At 44.9% G+C, this 25,726-nt stretch overlaps 1 protein-coding gene across 1 annotated transcript in view; it reads right to left on the bottom strand.

Annotated features, from left to right (window-relative positions):
- Positions 1-25,726, bottom strand: part of LOC137434127 (tubulin polymerization-promoting protein family member 3) — a 93,829-nt gene that overhangs the window by 39,114 nt on the left and 28,989 nt on the right. Inside the window, exon 2 of the mRNA XM_068126829.2 lies at positions 10,794-10,988. Within this exon, the coding sequence (XP_067982930.1) occupies positions 10,794-10,981 (188 nt within the window). The 5' untranslated portion in view covers positions 10,982-10,988. The remainder of the gene's footprint in view (positions 1-10,793; positions 10,989-25,726) is intronic.

Raw genomic sequence — 25,726 nt, 5'->3', positions numbered from 1 at the left:
TAATCTGAGCTTTCACTGATAATTCGACGGAAACCTCATGATTTTCATACATTTAACCATCACCATGGTTCATAGAATGCTATATCTAGGAACGAATTCCATTACGACAGCCTGGGGAATGTGGGATCAATGGGTGTGGAAGAGGAGTGGTGGAGATTATGATGTAAAGAAGGAGGATGGAAGTGTTGCGTGCACAGGAGGCTAAATATTGTTGTTGTTGTTTTTTTTCGTATGCAGCCTGTGGCTGCTGGTTGCATCATCTTTCTGGAAGCACGTTTGTGCCGCTGATGCACTGCCCCAATTACCAGTGAGCTGGTACTCAATTTGCCGACCTCGGAAGGATGACAGGCTGAGTCAACCTCCCCTAGCGTTAATTCAGTGATCAACCGGGATTCAAACTCAGGATCCTAGGATCCCAAGCCGGCACCCCAACCGCTAAGGAACTCAGGATCCTAGGATCCCAAGCCGGCACCCCAACCGCTAAGGAACTCAGGATCCTAGGATCCCAAGCCGGCACCCCAACCGCTAAGGAACCCAGGATCCTAGGATCCCAAGCCGGCACCCCAACCGCTAAGGAACCCAGGATCCTAGGATCCCAAGCCGGCACCCCAACCGCTAAGGAACCCAGGATCCCAAGCCGGCACCCCAACCGCTAAGGAACTCAGGATCCTAGGATCCCAAGCCGGCACCCCAACCGCTAAGGAACTCAGGATCCTAGGATCCCAAGCCGGCACCCCAACCGCTAAGGAACTCAGGATCCTAGGATCCCAAGCAGGCACCCTAACCGCTAAGGAACCCAGGATCCTAGGATCCCAAGCAGGCACCCCAACCGCTAAGGAACTCAGGATCCTAGGATCCCAAGCAGGCACCCCAACCGCTAAGCCAACACCAGGCTGGAGACTAAATGGAAAGGAGAAAGAGTGAGGAGGTTGGCAGGAGGCTACAATATGATGCATGCAGGTGGGGATGGAAGGAGTAATGGTGTGGGAATAATAGTATTGGAAGAGATCAGCAAGCAGGTGGTCAAAGTGGAAAGATGGGAAGGACGGAGAGTTATGGCATAAATCAGTTTATGTGCCACAAACGGGAAAGATTGAGGCAGAGTAGAAGGAATTCAGGGACACACTGCAGAGAATGATGGGAATGGTTGAGCTGGATGTGATGCTGTGCATTGCGGGGACTTTAACATGCATATGGGAGTAGCGGAAACAGGTGAAGAAGAATTTCTTGGTAAATTTGGTTGGCGAATGACGAATAAAGAGTGTCAAGAGCTGGTGGTGAGAAATAGGATGGCCATAGCTGGTTCATTCTTTCAAAAGTGGAGAATCCACAAGATTACCTATAGGAGTGGACAGCACAGAACATAATTGGATTTGGTGGTGGTAAGGAAGCAACAGCTGCGGAAGGTTAATGGTTGTAAGGCAGTGGCGGAAGAGCAGGTTACCATTAAGCACAAGCCTGTGGTGTTTGTGATGAGGATGAAGAATTGTAGGGAGGTTGAGAGCAGGGGTCATCAGGTTATTAGGTGGGGAAACTGTTGGGGAAATGTCACCGTAGAATACAAGGAGAGGGTGAGGGCCAGGTATGAGGAACTTAGCAAAGATGTAGAAGGTTTGGAGATCGAGTGGGAGAAGTATGGAGAGGCATTTAGGTGAATTGCAGAATTGTTGTGTGAAAGGACATCAGGAAAAGGTGCATCGTCGAGGGATAGAAACCAGGTATGGTGGACGGAGGAAGTCGCGAAGGCAGTTGGTGAAAAGAAGGAGTTTTGGAAGAGGATAGAGAAGATGAAGGATAGAGGAAGGCAACCGGATGCGGGGTTGCTGCAACTGTATGAGCAGAAGAAGAAGGTAGCAAGGAGCGCTGTGGATAAGGTGATGAATGATATGGAGGATGAGGTGTACAACAAGTTGGAAGAGGATGGTGGGAGGAAGATTATCTATAAATTGGCTCATGACAGGAAGGAAATGAAGGGGGGAGGAGGGTGGTAATTAAGGATGGTGGTGGGAGGCAAGTGTCAGAGAGGGGCACAGTATTGAAGGTGTGGGAAGGATATGTCAAACAGCTGTTGAATTGGGAGGGGAAAGGAAGCAAAGGCGAGCTGAAGCTACCGAGTTATGAGGAGTTGGTGGAGATCACGGAAGAGGATGTGCCGACGGCATTGAAGAGGATGAAAAAGGGAAGGGCACCAGGTATTGATGAGGAGATGATAAGTGCAGTGGAAGAAGTTGGAGTCAGGTGGATGAAGAGGTTGTTGAATGCATGTATGGGAGATGGGTCAATTCTGGAGGGGTGAAGGACAGGGTGGGTGGTGGTTCGTGTGCAGCCACTCGGCTGCTGGTTGCATCATTTTCAGTGGGCGCCTCTGCCGCTGATGCATTGCCTCTCTATAACCAGTTAACTGGTACTCATTTTGCCGAACTCGGAAGGATGACAGGCTGAGTCAACCCCACCTGGTGTTACTTCAACGGGATTTCAAACTCAGGACCTTAGGATCCCAAGCCGCTGCCCTAACCATTAGACCAACACCAGGTATAGGACAGGTATTAGTTATGGCATGAAAGTTCAGGAGAGGTTTCTGGATGGGTGGATAAGGAAGAGTTTGGAGACAGAGATTGGAGAAGAGTAGCAGTGGATTAGAAAGGGTAGGGGAATGACAGATGGGATGTTCGTTCTGAGACAGCTGGTGGAGAGGAGTTTGGAGGTGCAAGGTGAAATGTCACTGTGGTTTGTGGACCTGGAGAAGGCCTACGACACTGTCCTGAGAGAGATGGTGATGGCGACACTGAGCTGGATGGGAGTGCCATTAGCAGAAGTTAGGTTGGTGGAAGGGATGTACAAGGGAATGATCAGACAAGGAAATATGTTTGAGTATCTCGGGAGAATAGTGACCGACGATGGTAAGTAAGAGGTAGAGGTGTGTAGGAGGATTCAGGTGGGTGCGAATGTGTGGTGGAGGGTGGAGGGAGTAATTGCAGACAGAAATATTTCAAGGAGATTGAAAGGAAAGATTTCTGATGTCTTATTTAACGTGGCCTATCTTTACAGACTGGAAACGGTAGCACTAACAGAGAGACAACAACTGGGTCAGGAGGATTGCAGTGGATAGAGTGAAAAGGGTGGACAAAAGGAGAATGGATGAACTAAGGGAGGAGATTGGTGTGCAGATGAACTTGACTGGGAGATTTGTGAAATGGCGGTTGTGATGGGCTGGACATGTGGTACGGATGGGGGAAGAGAAAATGGCAAAGAGAGCAGATAGTTTGAGGGAACAAGGTAGAAGGAAAAGAGGTAGACCACGGTTGAAATGGGAGGATTGTGTGAAGAGGGATATCAGTAAAGTGGGGATGGTTGGAGAGTGGAGAGAGTTGGCTGAGGACATGGGGAAGTGGAGGAGTATCGTGGTATAGATAAGGGCAGGAGCATGGTGCCATTGGACATCACCCCTTATATAGGGAAGAGGAGGAGAAGAAGCTTGGGGGTGAACCGGGTTATATGGATAATGTATCCTCATGACCGATTGCATTAATGATCAGCATATGAAATTTGAATTCTCGGATTTCAACTTCGATCCAGTATTTGATCCAAGGAAGTCTGATTGTTTGCGATGCTTTTCTCGAGTTTACAAAGTCGTACGTTCATTTCAGGAACATCTCTATCCTGTTGTCTCTTCTGCAGAACCATGTTACGCATACTTTATTTGCATCCACTTCTTTCCTGTAGACTGTCCAAAGCAAACTTTTCTATTTTCGCAGATTTCAAAGAGCAGAATTCTTTCCAAATGCGGCATTGCAAACCCATTAAAAATGCACAGTATTGAAAACAGACAAACATTTCTTCTTGTAAAGTTGTCAACTTTTCCTTCATGTCAACATGTCAAAAGAGAGATGCCTATCTATATCTATCTATAATTCCACTAATCTCTGTCTGTGTGTGTGTGTGTATGCGACCGCTGTTTCTCGACAACTACCGGTCCGATATACTTGAAACTTGCCAGGTATATTGCTGGGGACCCGAGGATGTGCCTTTTCAAGGTTTCATATTAATCGGACAAGTAGTTACCGAGCTATGTCCAAAAAACGATTCAACCAATCAGAGAGCAGCGAGCTATCACGTGTGCCGAACGTGCCGAACAGACTCTGCCTCGGACGGCACATTTGAGAGCGTATTCATTTATTTCACGTTGGCAAACTATGTTGGCGTTAAACTATGTTTTAAAACTAATTAAAACTACTTTGCGATTCATCGTAACTGCGATTCGTAACTGCCGTTCGCTTTGGCTTTGCGAATGGACCAAACCATTTCATGTAAATAGAGGGGGGGGGGATTGTCACCGTACTCGCAAGCCGTTCGCTTTGGACCAAACCATTTCATGTAAATAGAGGGGGGGGGGATATAATTTTAGATATAGATATAGTACGGGCATGCCCTAGTATATAAAACACAGTTTGTGTGTGTGTGTGTGTGTGTGTGTGTGTGCGTGTGTGTAATGTTACCGATAGACTCCTAAACGGAGAGGCTTACGTGCTTGATATTTGACATTGACATGGCCATTGAGCATGGGACGAACATGGCCGAACTCAAAATATTTGACGATCCATATTTTTTATTCATATTTACCTCAGCGCATTTCAGCGCACGGAATCAACGGAATCAGAGCAGGTGGGCGCTGATTCGCTCAGAGCGATCACGTGATGACGCTATGACGCTATGACGCTATGAACGATATGACGCTATGAAAAAAAAAATCGCTATGACGCTATGAAACGCTATGAAACGCTATGACCGCTATGACGCTATGACGCTATGAAAAAAAAAATCGCTATGACGCTATGAAAAAAAAAATCGCTATGACGCTATGAAACGCTATGAAACGCTATGACCGCTATGACGCTATGACGCTATGAAAAAAAAAATCGCTATGACGCTATGAAACGCTATGAAACGCTATGACCGCTATGACGCTATGACGCTATGAAAAAAAAAATCTCTCGCTTTGCCAAGGGGCTCGCTCCCCTCCCCCCGTTCCCCTCCCCTCCCCCTCCCCTCCCCCTCCCCTCCCCCGCCCGGCAATGCCGGGTACTTCTGCTAGTATATTTATATTAGTGTGGTGGAGCAGGGGAACATGAAACAGAACCTTTCGCGAGGTAGGTCGCGGTATGTAGATCCGTATTTTGACAGAGCATTGTGGTGCTCAGGACAAGTTGTACCATTCATATACATCATATACTCAAGACAAGTTCTTTGGGACACAGCAACTCGATCATGTATGTTGGCATGGCACAGGGAGATTTGCGGCTCGGGTGGAAGAAGAAAGGATGGCACAATAGTCGGGAGGTAGTGTCTGCATCTCTTGCATTCAATCCTCTTTTCGGCTGATCCTCTTCTCTTGTCGGTCCTTTTCTTCTGGCACCCAAGCACCTTCTCAGCTTTCGCTTACATTACACTCTACCTGGTGATGCCAATAGGCCTTGCCTGCTTGGCTCTCATTTACCGTTCAGGCATCACCCCAAGCCTAAAACCCACCCCTGAGCTTCTTGACTCATCCCGAACGTTCCAGATATGTCAAAAGTGTGCCTGAACTCATGCTCTGGTCGGCTTGCAAGGCCACACTCTTTTAAAAGAACATTAAGGACAGATTACAAGTAATAAAACAATAAAAAGGGATAATGGAAAAGCGGCGATAGACACAAACATTGTTAAGGGAGACAGCATGACTATCTCAACGATTAAAATCAACACATTTCTGGTCACAGAGTGGTTTTACTTCACACTTATTCTAAAACATAAGTTAAGGAGATAACTGCTACAATCTATGCATTTTAACCCCTAGAAATCATTTCCGCAACTGCATATATTTATATATATGAATGTTAAGGGTCAGTCTTCGTGATTATGTGGCCCTGGACAAAAGTCAACAATAGAGGCCCCCACATCCCCTTTATTCCCACCCAACCAACTCTGAACAAGAATAAAGCATCCAATTTTCACAATGTATGGCCGTCGATTCAATAATACACCGCAATTTGTGAATTAACTTCACTCTATTTTCAAATACTCAGCAAAACAAAACCGAAAATGTAGAGCTATTACGATAAAAAAAAAATCAACAAGTACAGATACATTCAAAGTGCATCGCCCCATGCCAAATAAATAAATAAATAACATATCTCCCAGCGTGCGGCATTGCCGAGGCGATGCCAACATGCACCACATATAGATGGTATTGGAAAGGAGAGGTGGACAATAATTGATGAATTGCGTAATTACAATAAATAAATAATAATCGTAAAATAATTAATTTATTAATTAATTGGCTAATAGCATACCTAAACCACCAGTGTTTCATCCGAAGCTGTAATTTTTAGAAAATGAATTAAATGATTAATTAATCGAAAAAATTAAATAATTAATTACTTGATAAATCAAGAAATAATTAATCAATTAATTGATTAATCAATAAATCAAAAATATCCTTTATAGCCACATCACTTGGTCACTGTCGTGTCCAAATATCAACTTCCTAGCTCAAAAGGTGCCTGAGATATTGCCCAGATGAGAAAAAAAAGTGATTAATAATGGAAATAAATAAATAATATTGTAAAATAATTAAATCATTAATCAATTGGGTAAAATAATACCTAAACCACCACCGTTTCATCCGAATCTGTAACTTTATCAAAAATATCCTTTACAGCCAAATTATGTAGTCATTGTCGTGTCCAAATATCAGCTTCCTAGCTCAAAAGGTGCTTGCCCAGATGAGAAAGAAAATAAATAAGTACTTAATAAATCGATAATAATTAAGTAATTAATCATTTAATTGATTAATCATAAAATAAAAAATACCCTTTTATATATACATTGAATTTAATTTAATTTATACTTACTTTACTTTCATATATACTTTTATATATACATTTTATATATACATTTAATATATACATTTTATATATACATTTAATATATACATTTTATATATACATTTAATATATACATTTTATATATACATTTTATATATACATTTAATATATACATTTTATATATACATTTAATATATACATTTTATATATACATTTAATATATACATTTTATATATACATTTAATATATACATTTTATATATACATTTAAGTACCCAAAGCAAAACAAAGTTCATTTTTTTGTTTTGTTAATTTTCTTCTTTTTTCTCATTGTGACATTCCCAGGCACATTTGACATAGACAAGCAACTTGTAGGAAATATAGTTCATGCAGTAATATGTGTATTTTCACTTAAACATGCTCAAGGGCAATGAGATCTGCGTACGCAAAGTGACACAGGTGACTTTAGAAACTTGGCTCGAAGAACCCACACGATAGCCAAAACAATTACACAAAAAGCTTTCCAAGAAGGCCTAGTCTGGAAGCAAACCAGAGGACAACCATGCTATCGCAAGCTACTTTAGCCAGTTGTGGAAACTGAGCTTTGTTTGAAGAGTGCTGCAGTTCAGTGCTTACAATTCAAGTGCACTGAACAGATGTAATAATGCTCCCTCTCAACAGAAAAGCAGATTCCCACTGCTGTGAGACATCTGCATCTCATTGCTCGGTTCATTCCAACAGCAATCATTTCATGATCAAAATAACTTCGAACAAGAAGCTCAGAATTGCTGGAATTCTCTAGGCAGAACCAGCAGAAGTGGAAATATATTGAATTTTTCTCATTCACTACTACTACTACTACTACCTCTACTACTACTACTACTACTACTACTACTACTACTACTACTCCGCAATTATTCCCACCATATTGTGGGGTCAGGTGGGGAAAGTTTTTGGCCCAGTTCTGGTGTTGGCCAGGCTTGATATTCAACTTCAGGTGGCAGGAATTTGTAATTTGTTCAGAGTGCCAGCAATAACTCAGCTAATATACACGAAACACACCGTGGGATAGTTCACGTCCATCAGGTAAAGGCTCATGATGGATCCCTAGTTTAACGTCTAACTGAGGGAGATGCACTTTGTGATGCAAGACTTGGCCTGCGAAGCACCAATCTGGCAGTTTGTTACTCAAGTCAGGAAATGAACCAAGACAAGACAGCTCAGAGGTAAATGTATTACCTATGCACCACTCTGTTGGATTAACCTCTCTCCTCCAATGCAGTAGTAATTACATCATACACATACTCCATACAAATTAGAACCCCATTGTTTGCCACCCTCCTACATAGACCATGATCATGTTCACAATACAAACCTTCACACATTGCTCAGGTCGTACATAGCAACCGACTGAGATCTGAAGACAAAGGGAACAAGAAAGAGCAATCAGAGATTGCAGACCAGGACATGTTTGTGTGGTGTATTTTGTATGGTGTTTATTAGCTGCTGACGTAGATTTATGTTCAATTCAATATGGCTGCCGAACCATGTAACTGATGACGTCATCAATTAAATTCGCCCATACAATTTCTGTGTAGATCATGCTCAAGAAATTTCAAACTGATCGGACCAAGCGTTATACTCATCTAATTATGATGTCATAATGAAGGCACTGATGACATCATCATGAACATATGTTGTTCCTCATGGGGAGTACTTGACAATAAAGCCATGTTTCGATTTTTCCATAGTCCGAGGTATAGAGGTGCAATTATTTGTCGTTTTTTTCCAAGATGGCACCTGTACCACTTATCATATGACATCATAATTATCATTTAAAATTCCACAGGAGGCGCTCCTATGGTGAAAATTATTGACAATCTGATGAACGGTTGCAGATAAAAGCATACTCACATTCTGTGTGGACAAGCAAACAGACAGACAGACAAACAGATAAACAGACAGACAGACAGACAAACAAATGAAAAATCACTCATAGAGTGACACTTGGCAAAACAGAACAAAGTGGAATGGCACTCAGTGGGGCATCCTTTTGACCTCAAAAATAATTAGTGCTTGAATTCAGTGACCTGATATATGCAAACCGTCTTCAAAGTTTAAGTTAATCAGATGAAAATTGACAATTTTAGAAATTCTCCCTATGTTGACTATGTTGACCTACAAAATTGTTGGTGGTTGCTTTCAGTAAGGTGATATGAAAATCGTTTTTAAATATCAAGCCCATCGGATAAAAATTGACGATTTTAGAAATTTGAAATATTTGTTGACGTTTGACCCATGGTGATCCCAAAAATAGTTGGTGGTTGAACTTAGTTTGCTGATATGTAAATCCCATTCAAATTTCAAGTGAATCGTATGAAAATTGAGGATTTTAGAAATTTGAAATTGTTGTTGACTTTTGGCGTTTGTTGCTCTTTTGGCCTACGGTGTTCTCAAAAATAGTTGGTGGTTGAATTCAGTTTGATGATATGTAAATCCCATTCAAAGTTCAAGTGAATCGGATGAAAATTGAGGATTTTAGACATTTGAAAAAAAGTGGTTGACCTTTGGCCTATGTTGACCTTTTGGCATATGCTGATCTCAAAAATAGTTGGTGGTTGAAATCAGTTAGCCAAAATGTAAATCCTTTTCAAATTTCAACTCAATCGTATGAAAATTGAGGATTTTAGAAATTCAGAAAAAGTGGTTGACCTTTGGCCTATGTTGACCTTTTGGCCAACGCTGATCTCAAAAATAGTTCGTGGTTGAATTCAGGAAGCCGATACGTAAATCCTATTCAAATTTCAAGTCAATTGGATGAAAATTGAGGATTTTAGAAATTTGAAATAGTTGTTGACCTTTGGCCTATGTTGACCTTTTGGCCGATGCTGATCTCAAAAATAGTTGGTGGTTGAATTCTGTTAGCTGATATGAAAATCCTATTCAAACTACAAGTCAATCAGATGAAAATTGAGGACTTCAGAAATTCGAAAAAGTGGTTGACAATGTTGACATTTTGACCTTTTGACCTAAAAAAAATAGGATTCTGTCGGACCACCAACTCAACTCAACGTGATCAACAATTTGGTGAAGTTCGTGAAGATTAATTTGATATTGTGACCTGTAGGCAAGTATAAGTGAGTGGGCAGACAAACACACAGCCACAAACAAACACACAAACACACAAAACCGGAGTGATCAACATACTTGTCGAATTAAAAAAAAAAAATTTGCGAAGAAACAAACGGACTCAAATACAATGCTCCCTCCTCTGGCGAGGACAATAAATACTGACTTTATGCATAGAAATAAATGTTATACAAGAACTCAATTTGTCTCAGAAAGATTCCTTTGCAAAAGCCTATGAGTTTTGCATCCTGAACATTTCCAAACAAATAAAAACACATCGGTATGACGTTAAAACAAGTATTTCGAGCTAACCATGCGACATTCATTCATAAAATGGCCTTTTTCACGAGTTGAGGAGGAAGCTTTCCATCTCTGTACTTGAGCCAACAGGATGTGTTCTTCATTAGAACTTCCATTAAGAACATCCCACATTCTACCACGAAGTCTTTCTGTGGAGAACCCCAGTAATTGTTTAAATAGAATTTCCAGGAACTAGTCCCATGAGGTCGCCCTTCCGCAAATCATTAAAAACAGCCGAGCTATCTGGATTGACATCGAAAACATGGTGGTTGCCATCGCAGCCGGTGCTTCCGAAGTGTTTCCGGTGAATATTGTGGAGGACGATAACAAACAGAGTTCGAGCTATTTGGCACGGCAGCAGGTCCGAAGCAAAGAAACAGGAAAGAGAGGAAACTTACTGTGCTTGCTGGAGAGTAAATGGAGGCAAAGTGGCAACAGCAACAAGGAAGCGAAAGAGAGGCGACACGTGACGGGTTTAAAGAAAAAGGCCAGAAGCACGTACTTTGATTTTGAGAAACTGATGTCCACGTCTGTGGTGGTAATGTTCTTTCCATCGATGACCTTGCAATCCTTACAGAGTTTGGCGAAATTCTTTCCTGACATCTCATTTCCAGTGGCCTTTGTGTCACCATGCATGGCAAACTTGCGAAAGGACTCTTCGAGGGCCTGCACGACGTCCTTGTCAGCCATATTTAGCCTGCCAACGAAGAAACGCAACTTGTTATTTTGCTGCTTACGCAACAACAAACACACAAATACAATCGAGTGCCGAGTTCATCACAATGCCTTGCGTCAACTGCTCAATGGGAAGAGGTTGGACAGGCCATCGATGCCCACAACGCGTCATCGACTTCCTCATGTGCAATTTGTGGCATCCGGCAGCAGTGTGGCCTGGTTATTATATACAAGATGTATTTCCTGATATACTGCAAAAGGGCAAACTGTAGTACAAACCTCCAAGGTAAGTGAAGAAAGAAACTTGTAGTCCGACAGATAGATAAACTCTCATTGCCATCTCAAATGCAACCTTGATTATTTTATGCAACCTTGACCATGGTTCATACTTTGGTCATGGTTATGCAACCTCCCAAATAATGGGAGGAGGGACCTGTTGATCTAAAAAAAAAACTGACTCGAACCTTTTTGATTGGTGAACCAATTCAGTGACCCAATATGCAAATTCTTTAAATTTCAGGTCAATCGGGTGAAAATTGGTGATTTTCCGCAACCTTAACCTTTGACCTTTTGATCTAAAAACAACAACAATCAGCTTCTAGCTTTTGATTGGTGAACGAATTCAGTGACCCAATATGTAAATTCTTAAAATTTCAGGTCAATCAGATGAAAATTGACAATTTTATGTGATGTTGACCTTTTGACCAAATTATATATTTGCCTTCTCTGTATTCTCATAATAAAGCGTTGTTGACAATTTGATGACAAAACTCAAATGGTAAATTGAAATTTCAGGTCAATTGGATGAAAATTGATGATTTTATGTGACACTGACCTTTGACCTTTTGACAAAATTATTAATTTGTCGTCTCTGTATTCTCATAATAAAGCTTTCCTGAAAACTTGATGACAAAACCCAAATGGTAAATGGCAATTTCAGGTCAATTGGATGAAAATTGATGATTTTATGTGACGCTGACCTTTAACCTTTTGATAAAATTATTAATTTGTCGTCTCTATTCTCATAATAAAGCTTTGGTGAAACTTTGATGACAAAACTCAAATGGAAAATTGAAATTTCAGGTCAATTGGATGAAAATTGATGATTTTAGGTGATGCTGACCTTTAACCTTTTGACAAAATTAATAATTCGCCTTCTCCGTATTATCATAACTAGGGCATTGCCCGTACGTGGGTGCCCGTTCCGTGGCCAAAAAAAAAAAAAAACGCTACCCGTACGCTCTACCCCGCCCGTACGCCCGTAAACAAAAAAAGCAACGCTCTTCGCTTCCGCCCTTCGCTCTGACTGAATTGGGAGAAATAATGCGCATAAGAAATCGAATTACGTACCGTAATGGCGGTCAGCTCGTAACGCGCTCAGCTCCGCTCGTCTCACATCGGCCACGCCTACGCAACAGAGCGTTCTGTGATTGGCTGCCGGAAGATAAGTCGTCACTGTCCGGAAGTTCGCAAATCGCAGTTAGGATGAATCGTTTTAATTTAATCGCAGTTTGAATTCGTTTTAAAACATAGTTTAACGGCAACATAGTTGAAAAGCCTTGCCTTGCTGCAAACAGCTGCTGCAAACAACAACAACATGGAAGGCTGCACTGTCCGGAAGTTGGCATATCGCAGTTACGATTATTTTAGTGTTAATGGCCAATTATTCAATTAGCGCCAACGTATTTTGGCTGTTTGCAATTTAATCGCAAGGAAAAGTAGAAAGAGAAGAGGGAAAAAAAGAAAAGCCTTGCATTAACGCATTAACGCTTGCATTGCATTAACGGTTCGGCACACGTGATAGCTCGCTGCTCTCTGATTGGTTGAAGCGTTTTTTGGACATAGCTCGGTAGGTACTTGTCCGATTAATTACAAACCTTGAAAAGGCACATCCTCGGGTCCCCAGCAATATACCTGGCAAGTTTCAAGTATATCGGACCCGTGGTTGTCGAGAAACAGCGGTCACAGACACACAGACAGACACACAGAGATTGCTGGAATTATAGATAGATAAGGCTTTGGTGAAAATGTGATGACAATAGCTCAAATGGTAAAACAAAGTTATAGCCTGGACAGACAAATAGACAGAGACAGACACACAGAAATGATTACAAAATCCTGTCTCCTACTGCGCAGGGAACGGGCTAACTAGGATGACCCCTTAAACCATCTGAAATGTAATAATGACCATGGGAAAACTATTATTCATAGGAAAATTATTCAAGCAAATACAATGATAAACATTAGAGTCTCCTATATTTTTCCATCTTAAATATTGTTACGTTTGTGGGGGTAGATGGAGGAATCCCATAAAAATAGGACTATATAATTATAGCATGGACCGTGGATGCGTAGGAGACATCTCGATGTATTTAAGTAGGGAAACTGGAGCTTAAGATGGCTTATGTCTTCACACGAGGGGTGAAGTTGTGTTAACTAGGTAGGGATTAAAATTAGTTATCCCCCAGAGAGTGATATTCCCTCTGTGATCTTTCCCTTATGTTTTACATTTACAACCAGGCCGGCCTTGCAAAATCTCCATTAAACCACCACAACCGCCGACAAAACCTGAACATTGCCGATCGGCAAGTAAGACCCACCTTAATTAACACTCACGCCAAGCAAAGCCGGCAGGCTACGCCCCGAAGTTCATGATTGTGCGAGAAGACTGTGAGGTGATTTGATATAGCTTAGCCATTGGTCGGGGTGACATCAGAACAAGAAGCTTTGAGAGGGAGAAGAGGAAGAAGAGCGAGTCTCTCTCAGGTGGCTCAGTTGGTTCTTGCTCGGTGTGTGCGCTTGTGAGGAGAGCTTTTGGAGCTTTCATGGGAACTTTGGCAAAGTCGGAGGAGGAGGTGTTGTTTGTCTGTGGTGCTCTTCGTGGGACATAGGGGCCGTGTTGTGCTGGCTGACTAGGAATTGAGAGGAGAACGTTTTTGGCTGCCACTTCACGGCTCGGTGCGCTCGTGTGATTGACCTGCGCCATTTTGGAGCACTTCGACGCGTGGTCCTTTCGTCGATCGACCTCACCAATTTCAACAGCCACCAAGCTCCTAAAAGTCCTGGGATTTTTTTGTATCGAGGCTCGTGAAAGAGCTAACATTAATCACACAAAAAGTCAAACCAACACATTTGTATAAAAAATAATGGGAGCGGTAGACAAGATGGGGAGAGAGACAGGGGGAAGGACACAAACACAACATTTGAGAGCAGGGACATCGAGAGAAATGTGGGAGGGATAAGGCGTGGGGGGAGGTGGGAGAGGTATAAAACATATGAACACTGCAAGGACTTCCACGAAAGAAGTTGGAATTTCAAAAAAAGTGCATCTGGGGTGAATTAGTAGGGGTAGAAAAGATCAAGGTTTTTGATGGGGGAAGATAAGAGATGGTGGTGAACAGCTGTTTTAAAGACCTGGAGGGAGGAGTGGGATTGAAGGGCGTGGGAGAGTTTGTTCCAGAGGCCGGGGAAAAGGGGAATGAAAGAGTGAAGGTGAGCAGAGAGCCTAGATTTTGGCAGTTTAACCATAAGAGGGTTGCTGGCAGATCTTGTGCGACCTGCAGGAATATTAGGGGGACAGAGCACAGAGAGAGCTGGGGGAGCATGGCCGGAGAGGAGTCGGTAAAGACAGAAAGACCACTAACCTGCCTGCGGTGAGTGAGTGAAAGGCCCTCGGAGTTAGCTTCATCGCAGGAGATTCCAATGATTCTGAAAGCTTTGGTTTCAACAGCATGAAGCCGAGCTAGGTGTGAGGCAGGAGCATCGGCTCAGAGGGGGGAATAGTATTCCATTGAGCTGCGGATGAAAGCTTTGTATGTGGTGAGGAGCTCAGGTGTGCCAAGGAAGGACTTCACATGACGGAGGATGCCCAGTCGGCGACTGGCTTTGGAGGCCAGCTTGGAAATGTGGTTTTTCCCAGGAAAGATCATGGCAGATAGTGAGACCCAAAAGCTTGAGCGACAGAACTTCTTGGAGAGGATTGTTGATAAAGTAGATGGGAGGGTTTTCCAGTCGGTCTTTCCGGAGAGACATAGTGAGAGTGTGAGATTTGTCAGGATTGAAAGACGTGTTCCACTTGTTTGACCAGTCTGTGATTTTGTCCAGGTCTGCAGAGAGTGAGGAGGCTGCAGACTGCCGATCTGAGGGATGAGGAATGGAGCGGCAGATACTGGAGTCATCAGCAAAGAGATAGAGAGGATTTTCCAGAGAGTCGGATAGATTATTGATGAAGACCAGAAAGAGCACAGGGCCCAGAACACTACCTTGGTGAACTCCAGCCAGAACAGGAAGGGGAGATGAGAGAAATCCATTCAGGGCCACACGTTGCTTATGACCAGAGAGGAAGTCCGCAAGCCATGAGTGGAGATTTCCATGGATACCATAGGAGGAGAGTTTGGTGAGCAGAGCTGGGTGCCAGACCGTATCGAAAGCACATGATATGTCAAGGGAGACAGCTCTGATTTCCTGTTTGGCATTGAGGGCCTCCATCCATTGTTGAGACAGCAGAAGCAACATGTCCAGAGTAGAATGACCTGGTCTGAATCCAAATTGATGATCAGAGATCTAGCCATTGGAGAAGAGGAAGGATTTGATATCCGAAGCAATGATGGATTCCATGACTTTGCTGATAATTGGGAGCAGGCTGATTGGTCTGTAGTTGCAAGGATCTGTTTTTGCACCTTTTTTGTGTAAAGTGGTAATGTTTGCTGATTTCCGAGATGCTGGCAGATGACCTTGAGCAAAAGAGAGGGTGAAAAGAACAGAGAGAGTGTGACATAGAGCGGCAGAGCAGGATTTTAGGACCCGTGGGCTGATGCCGTCTGGTCCAGTTGCAGAATCAGAGTCAAGGTTTGACCAAAACTTCACCTTGTCAGGAGAGGACACAGAGTCCAGGAGCAGTTGGGTTCGACTGGGAAAGGTGGGAAGAGAGAAAGATGGGTTTGGGACACAAGATTTTGAGGCAAACACAGAGTTGAGGCATTCGGCTTTGTCACGTGCGGTGTCAACTGTGTAGCCATTTGAGGTAAGGGAGGGGATGGAGGGGGAACAAACACCAGAAACGGATTTGACCAGACGCCACCAGGATTTGAAAGAAGGAGACAGGTTTGAGAGTTCAAACTTGAGTGTGGAGAGATAGCGCTTCCTGGCACTCCTGAGATTAGACACACACTTGTCCAAAATGGCTGATAAAAAAGTACATTCCGGCAAGTCCTCGGTCTCTGACCGATTTTTCATCTGTCTGTCTTTTTGTCTGTTTGCAGTACTATGTCTACACCGTTGCACGTAGAATCGCCAAACTTTGCACACGTATTTGTCTTGCCCTGGAATGGACTGTGCCAAATTGATGACGTCATTGGTCACGTGGTTCGGTGGAAGGAACTGAGATTGCCTTAGGTTGGATTTGCCTTCCAAGAGGCAAAGGCAAGTTGTTTTAAAAGGCAAGTCGTTGAGGCCAAAACTGAGTGCCGGCAAAAAGGGGGACTTTCTTTTAATTTATCTTTCCCTTTGTGTATGTATTTGAGTCTGCATGTGAGGTACCTCAGTTAGAATTCTAGTTTTTACCTCAACATTAATTTTGACATTTTCATCTTGGATTTATTTTCATTAAATCATTATTGTTGAATTTACTGTCGTGTCTGTCCGTGATGGTTTCAAGACAAACCCGTGAACTCCGTTCAGATAATCACCTCGCCACCTTCCGTCCCGCGCGCAACAAAAGTACCGCCAATTTTCAGGCTGCCACCTCGGGAGTAAGACCGCCTGGCTATTCGTCCAAGGCTGGTCTTCACTAGCTGCGGTCAACACAATATCAAAATATTGATGGTCCATGTTACATATATGCACCCCAAAGTTGCTACTGTTATGCTTCCAAGGGAACAAGTAGGGGCGTACAAACAAGGTCTGGTTGAAATATGCTATGATTGGTGGAGTGAAAGCTGCGGCAGGAATTTCTAAAGAGTTCACTGGTTAAATTGGTATGTGAATTGGTATGTGTCATGGGTAGTAAACACTTCCAAATGCTGAAAAAGGGACAGTGTGGCAAAGGAGGTCTCTGAAGTTAAGCAGGGACCTTGTTACCCTCGCCTGAGGAGGGGGTATTGCATTTGAGTCCGTGATTCCGGCAAGTATGTTGGTTGGTTGGTTTGTCTGTCTGTCTGTTTGTGCACAGCACTAAGTCTACACCGTTGCACGTAGAATCGCCAAACTTTGCACACGTATTTGTCTTGCCCTGGAATAGACTGTGCCCAATTGATGACGTCATCGGTCACGTGGTTTGGCCGCCATCTTGGAAAAACCGAAAAACTTTGCACATCTATATCTCCGAAAGTGCTGAACAGAAAAAAATGAGACATGGCTCATTGTAAAGAACTCTCCATGGGGAATAAAATATGTTGATGACGTCATCAGTCACGTGGTTCGGCCGCCATCTTGGAAAAACCAAAAAACTTTGCACCTCCATATCTCCGAAAGTGCTGAATAGAAAAAATTGAGATGTGGCTCATTGAAAAGAACTCTCCATGGGGAATAAAATATGTTAATGATGATGTCATTGGTCACGTGTTTCGGCCGCCATATTTGTCCAAAATGGCCGATAAAAAAGTACATTCCGGCAAGTCCTCGGTCTCTGACCGATTTTTCATCTGTCTGTCTGTTTGTCTGTTTGCAGTACTACGTCTACACCGTTGCACGTAGAATCGCCAAACTTTGCACACGTATTTGTCTTGCCCTGGAATGGATTGTGCCAAATTGATGACGTCATCTGTCACGTGGTTCGGCCGCCATCTTGGAAAAACCGAAAAACTTTGCACCTCTATATCTCCAAAAGTGCTGAATAGAAAAAATTGAGACATGCCTCATTGTAAAGAACTCTCCATGCGGAATAAAATATATTAATGATGATGTCATCGGTCATGTGGTTCGGCCGCCATCTTGGAAAAACCGAAAAACTTAGCACCTCTATATCTCCAAAAGTGCTGAATGGAAAAAATGAGACATGGCTCATTGTAAAGAACTCTCCATGGGGAATAAAATATGTTAATGATGACGTCATCAGTCACGTGGTTCGGCCGCCATCTTGGAAAAACCGAAAAACTTAGCACCTCTATATCTGAAAGTGCTGAATAGAAAAAATTGAGACATGCATGGCTCAATGGCTCATTGTAAAGAACTCTCCATTGTGTTATGGATACAGGGTTTAGGTGAATTACTATTCATGTCATTGCTTATTAATGTTTATTCTATTAAAGGTTGTTGTGGTTGAATGGTTAGAGAGGCTCCGGATAACAGGAGACCGGAAACGGGATGGTGACCCGGAAGAAGAAAATGACACGAGGTCGGGGAGAAAGCGGCCATCTTCTGCCCCTCGCCCAGCTCCGACGCGAGCGGTGTCGATATTGAGCAGCGTGGGGAACGCTGCGTTTGAAAGCCCGTCTGGCGAGAGGAGTTACCTGCGCGGGGTAATTACCGGGTACGCGTCAAGTTGCCGTGGGTTCGTGCACGGAACCAAGCATCCGGCACCGTTCGCCTCAACATCTACAAGGACGCGTACGGGTCGCACCTTGGGCCTCGCGCGCTTTGCGAGCCGTGCTTTGCTTTGCCCGCTTTGCTTTGCAAGGAGGTGTGCGCTGCAGCAGCTGTTCCCGGTACGCGACGTGCACGTTTGGAGCACGTCAGCCAGGGGTTCGTTCAACCGCCCGTGTGCAGAGAAGTCGACCTTCACCTTGGTCTGGAGGGGCCCAGAGACATTGTGAGGGACAGTGACCATTGAGGGGTCGTGAGTGGGGAAAGGGGAGACATATATGAGATGGCCATCTTAGTAATATTGTGATTGATTGTTGATTGTTGTTGATGGATTGAGAATATATTATTAATTAATCCGGATCCTTGGTGTGGGATTGCTTATTGACCTGAATTGTTTGTGTCTTTCATATTGATTGCATTACGAAAGCGTATAGATCATATATCTTTCTGGCGGGGTCCTCCCACGGTCCGGGGGTCACCAAGACCAGGTAGTTACCGGGAGGGCCACATAACAATTGGGAATAAAATATGTTAATGATGACGTCATCGGTCACGTGGTTCGGCCGCCATATTTGTCCTAAATGGCCGATAAAAAAGTAAATTCCGGCAAGTCCTCGGTCTCTGACTGATTTTTAATTTGTCTGTCTGTCTGTTTGTCTGTTTGTCTGTTTGTTTGATTGGCCGCACAGAATAAATATGATTTTCTCTGCAACCGTTGGTCCGATTGACAGGAAATTTTCACCAAAGGTGCAACTCCACCTGTATAATTATTTAATGAGAATTATGACGTCATAGGTCACGTGGTATGGGCGCCATTTTGGAAACACCAAAAAACTTTGCACCTCTATATCTCCGAAAGCTCTGAATAGAAAAAATTGAGACAGCTCATTGTAAAGAACTCTCCATGTGGAATAACATATTGTTGTGGGCGAGGAGGTACGAATCGCCTTTCTTGACAACAATTTGTTGCGTGATTCCCCTCAGTTAATACCGGAAAATCACGAATACCTTCAAGGTGCACACGTCACCGAAGACGGCGATCGAACCTTCACTCTCCCACACCTTCTGGATGCCGAGCGGTTTTGCACGGTGTGGAAAGCGGCATTACCCCCATGAGATTTATGGACCTAAGTCTAGCCAAATTCGGTCTCGGATGATGCGAGGCCAATTGGTGAAAGGACGTACCGAATAGGTTGGAAAGGAACAAAATGTACAGCCTTTTATTCAGAAGGCACAGAGAAACAGAGACTAAGATTCAGCTTACCAAATATTACCTAATAATAACCCTGACTTGGTGCCTTCACACTCTGACACACACACACACACACACACACACACACACACACACACACACACACACACTGGGAATAACACTCTGGTTAAGGGCGTACCGATGTACGTGCTGGGATTGCCTCGCAATTGGCCACGTGGTCTGGTGTGCGCAGTTCGGTCCTCACGTGCAGCCTGGACGAGGTCAGGTCCGAAGGACGAACCGCCGCCTCAAAGTTGGCACGGACGAACTTCAGCACAGGCAGATAAACTTCAGCGCAGGTGAGTCTTGTCGAAAATGCCAACGCTTGCAGGTCAGCTGGATGGCGCAAGAGATCGGCGCAGAAGCCAAGAACAAGAACACAAAGGCCAAACACGTGTCGTGGGAGATACGAAAAAGCAAGCGAGGTCTCGTCGTGGGCGTGGCGAAAAAGGCAAGAGTGCTGGTGTGTCCTCGGTCAAGTCCCAGAAAGCAAGAGAATCCAGAGCAGGAGGTTGTGGCGTGGCGAAATTCCAGGCAAAAGATAATGAAATTGCAATCCGTGTGGGGTTTTACCAGATCCACCAAAGGATCCGCCCACGCCCCTCAAAATATTCCACAGCCTCCCATTGGCTTAGGCTTGTCGCATCATGGCGACGGGTTCCCGGCTCACCTTTGGTCACGTGGGCCGTGCTTTTGGCCATGCCTTTCTGCACATCTGGTGTTATGGCTTCCTTTAACCAACTAAGGTTTGACATTCTGCCTCCCTCAACGTATATTTGGTCTTTTTTTACTACTTAATGGGAAAGGGCTAATCTTTACATTCAATAAGACATAACTGACTAATGCAGGCTACATGTTGCCGTGCAACGAACCACTGGGCGTTTGCCTTTATGGCACAACCGCAACACTACCCCCTTCTCTCACCAAGACTCGACCCGAGTCGTCCACATGGAGCGGCTGGGGTGAGCTGACATTCGTTTAAACATTACTTTTAGTGTGACACATAGATGTGATTCCCCTTACATTTTTAACTCTAATCCCAGTGTGCGCCTTTTTTTTAAAATTATATTTAAACGTACATTTTAAAACTAAATAGGTCCCTCCTAATGCATTGAGAAACTACCTAACAGATTCACACCCACAACCTTATACTGTTCACGTATTGCCGGAATTTTGAAACTAAACACATAACCGGTGGGCAACATTTTTACATTTTACACTACACACAATTTATTTTACAAAAACTATGACCCAGGACCGGGACTTGAGGAATAACACTTGGAGCACTTGTTGCTGGAGTCATCTTCTTGTTGCTGGAGTCATCTTAAGGCTTCTTGCCTTGGTAGGCGGGCTAACAAAAACAGGCTGGCCCTGACCGGCATACAGGCCATTTGAAGATCAGGGCCATCTAAATCTTCATAATTGCACACATGGATCACTCTTTTTATTTACGAGCAGGGCCAATTGACAAGTGGTCCAAATGTGTGGCGTTAATGCCACTCAACAGGTGATCCATGTGTGGCAAGATGATGAGGCAGCCAAGAGGTGCAACCATGGAAATTTGGTGTGGCCTCTGAGCCAGTGGTCCATAATGTGATGGATGGATGGATGATGGGCGTGAGTGGCAGCAAGATGCTGCGACGGCAAGGTAAGTCCTCTTGATGGTCCTGGATCGGGCAGGAAGAGAAGATGCAACGAGCAAAAAGGAAAAGACATGGTGGCACATGCAAAACACAGGTACGACAAGCAGGTGAGAGGAACGCCGGCAAAGTGAAGTCGAGCCTGGCCCTACCCGTTCGTGCTTCCCACCGTTAACTACACTACCATAGCCCTCCTTGTATTTACAATTCGTCTCTACATCTTGTCTCTCCCATCCCCTCTTTATTCCAAATTCGTCCCCATCTCCCCCCAGGTTCTCCCAGGAAGGAAAGGCGGAATGAACACAATGTTTTGTACTCACGTCGTGATGCATCTTACCAATCAAACATTGAGTCCCGTGGTGCGAAATCCTTCCCCTTGTGGATGGCTGTGGATGGTGCGAAGGGGTCTTCACCAAATTCTAACTACACTAACATCATTACACATTTTAATCTCCCCGGGTTCGTTCCTTGCCAATCGGCCTTCTTTAATCTATATGGTTCTAAGAACCCGAATTCCCATTGCCCACACTGTGGTGCCCTCCGAATTTGGGTCTCACCCAACAAATCTTTCTATTCGTGCCCTCGCACAATTTTGGGGCTGGGTCGTGTGGTTCCACCAGCAGGTATACCTACCTGCACCCTTCCGTTCACTGGAGCTGCCTCCCAAGCTTGCCTGCTCCTCACTCTAACCTACCTGGGGAAGGCGCTCCCTGGCGCTTACTCCCTCGATGCCCACCCGGGGCATTGGGCAACCCGGGTCCTTTCCCTGGATCCTCGGGCCCCACTCACGAAACTAACCGGCTCCCTGAGCCTACTTGCGGCCTTACCTGGCCGACGAGCTCTCAGTGACGGAGTGTCCCAATAAATATTACTACTAATAAGTCACACGCCCAGCCATTCCACCGCCTCATGCACCTTACAAAAAAAAAACTATTTCTACAACCAGCACCACAGATGTCAATATCCATGTAATTTACCTGTACCCTCTATCTACCTTTAAACTACCCACCCGGGTCTTCGTGAATGGGTTCCACTCCCCCCCATTCAATCCTTCGCACCATGCTTTCCACACCATTCATTCTACACCATTTATTTGCACACCAAATATTTTCACACCATTTATTTCCACACCATGCATTCCACACCATTTATTTCCACACTACAACACAATTCCATTTATTCTCAAACACACAGCATCATCTATCTAACTGATTTCCCCTATCACTTGTGCTTCCCCGTCATCCCTTTACACGACGCACACCCTTTGTTAGCAACCAGCTGAACTCTCTACGTCCCCACTACTGTTCATTGTCACTACTTAAATCTTGTCCCTATTGTCTCTCTAGATCCCTAATCATTATCCTAGCCCTCCCTCAGCTCGTGCTTCGGTAACCCCATGGAGCAACCATTGCTGACCCCTCCATGGGCCTAACAATGCTATCCCCCTAAACTAGTGCTCATGGACCCCGTACACGTGGGGAATAGTCACACCACCATACCCCCACATGGGGGGCACACACTTCCCCTAGTCCTCTAAACTATGAGCCCCCCATTCATGAAGGTACTTGGTCACGGCTCGGCCTCAAAGGGCCGAGCGATCCATTTGGGTTGTTGGTTGCCTGTATGGGGTGATATCCGACCGGCATTGACGATCCGAGGGGGGGGGGGGTGGAGTTGGTTGTCCCAGGTGCCGGGGTCCATCCCTGTGTGGGGCCTTGCCGTCCCACGCACGATGACCCAACCGGCCACGGTTAGAGCACCTCACCCGGTAAGGTGCTTGCCTTCGACAATCCGAATTGCCCCTCAAAACCCGCCGATCGCTCTTGCCGCGGTACGACGCCAACAATACCGTGCGGGTGCCGGAGGTACGAATCCCGCATGCTGGTCATTGCGAGACCAATGCAGCACCGATTCCCTCTGGTCCCCACGGCACACCATTCACCGGGGGCTCGTGTACTCTACCCGTCCCACTGAGCACTACCCCGGTCGGCGTTGATGCCTGAGCCGCATCATTTCTCACACTCCATTTCGTACTTGCACACACCGGTGTGCACACTCTCTCCACACACTCCATAATTGCACACACCGGTGTGCACACTCTCTCCACACACTCCGTAATCACACACACCGGTGCACACACTCTCTCCACCCACTCCGTAATCGCACACACCGGTGCGCACACTCTCTCCACACACTCCATTTCAGTCTCACCCCTCACAATGGGCCCTTCACAAAATCCCGGGTCTATCCCGATCCCCAAGCTCGCCGAACTCCCCATCGCACCAAACACATTTCCGATATCGCTACTCACCTCGGGACTCACCTTTTCCCAGCTCTCTTCATTAACCTGCAATCTTTTTATTTGATTAACAGGCATTTCATCACGGTCCGAGCACCACTCTCACACACATTCCAGCAATTCCTTCCCTAATTCATTCCCCACCTCTTCATCTGTCTTTTCAATTTCTATTATTTCTTCTTTTTCCTCCTCCAGCTTCTGTTTTACCTCTATTTCCCGCTGCGCCCCTACTATTTCCTGCTCCAACTCTACCTTCGTCGGTTCCTCTACCTCCTCCGTCAATATTTCCATTGCCCCAGTCAGTTTGGCCGTGCTGTCCTTCAGCCCTCGCCGGGCGCTCATCTCACTCCGCTTTATCTCGTCACGTGCACCCACGACCTCCTCGCTCATCCTCTTCATGTCGCACCATGATTTTTCTCTAATCTTTTTCATGTCACACCTCCACTCTTTCATGCTCGCTAACATTTGTGTCATGAATAACTGCATGTATAACCCCACATAGGTTCATGTATAACTTAGGTTAGGTTAGGGTGAGGAGGCTCGGCCTCTGCCGCCGGCCCTGCGTGCGAAGCGCGGCCATTGTCTTCACTCCGTGCCGTGATTAACTCCAAGGTCAATCTGTTCGTTTATGTCCTGGGCCATTAATTCACCTTCATTCTCTACATTTTCTATACCCACCAGAACCTGCACGTCTTGGCCCGACATCATCCACATTTAATTTTAATTTTGTTTTAAATTTGTTTTAAACTAAATTTCCACTCGCTCGTAATTTCGCAGTACGTGAAGTGTACTGCAGGTCCAATCCCACTCCCAGACACCAATTTGTTGCGGGCGAGGAGGTACGAATCCCCTGTCTTGACAACAATTTGTTGCGTGATTCCCCTTGGTTAATACCGGAAAATCACGAATACCTTCAAGGTGCACACGTCACCGAAGACGGCGATCGAACCCTCACTTTCACACACCTTCTGGATGCCGAGCAGTTTTGCACGGTGTGGAAAGCAGCGTTATCCCCATGAGATTTATGGACCTGAGTCTAGCCAAATTCGGTCTCAGATGATGCTAGGATGATTGATCCAATTGGTGAAAGGGCGTACCGAACAGGTTGGAAAGGAACAAAATGTACAGCCTTTTATTCAGAAGGCACAGAGAAACAGAGACTAAGATCCAGCTTACCAAATATTACCTAATAATAACCCCGACTTGGCGCCTTCACACTCTGACACACACACACACACACTGGGAATAACACTCTGGTTAAGGGCGTACCGATGTACGTGCTGGGGTTGCCTCGCAATTGGCCACGTGGTCTGGTGTGCGCAGTTCGGTCCTCACGTGCAGCCTGGACGAGGTCAGGTCTGAAGGACGAACCGCCGCCTCGAAGTTGGCACGGACGAACTTCAGCACAGGCAGATCAACTTCAGCGCAGGTGCGTCTTGGAGAAAATGCCAACGCTTGCAGGTCAGCCGGATGGCGCAAGAGATCGGTGCAGAAGCCAAGAACAAGACCACAAAGGCCAAACACGTATCGTGGGAGATACGAAAAAGCAAGCGAGGTCTCGTCGTGGGAATGGCGAAAAAGGCAAGAGCGCTGGTGTGTCCTCGGTCAAGTCCCAGAAAGCAAGAGAATCCAAAGCAGGAGGTCGTGGCGTGGCGAAATCCCAGGCAAAAGATAATGAAATTGCGATCCGCGTGGGCTTTTACCAGATCCGCCCACACCCCTCAAAATGTTCCACAGCCTCCCATTGGCTGAGGCTTGTCGCATCATGGCGATGGGTTCCCGGCTCGCCATTGGTCACGTGGGCCGTGCTTTTGGCCATGCCTTTCTGCACATCTGGTGTTATGGCTTCCCTTAACCAACTAAGGTTTGACATTCTGCCTAACTCAACGCATATTTGGTCTTTTTTTACTACTCAATGGGAAAGGGCTAATCTTTACATTCAATAAGACATAACTGACTAATGCAGGCTACATGTTGTCATGCAATGAACCACAGGGGGTTTGCCTTTATGGCACAACTGCAACAATATGTTAATGAAGATGTTATAG

Source organism: Myxine glutinosa, chromosome 10, assembly GCF_964187855.1.
Source record: "Myxine glutinosa chromosome 10, kmMyxGlut1.1, whole genome shotgun sequence".
In the NCBI taxonomy this organism is placed as follows: Eukaryota; Metazoa; Chordata; class Myxini; order Myxiniformes; family Myxinidae; genus Myxine; species Myxine glutinosa.
The sequence above is the reverse complement of the archived record's forward strand: the minus strand, read 5'-3'. Positions and strand labels throughout refer to the sequence as shown.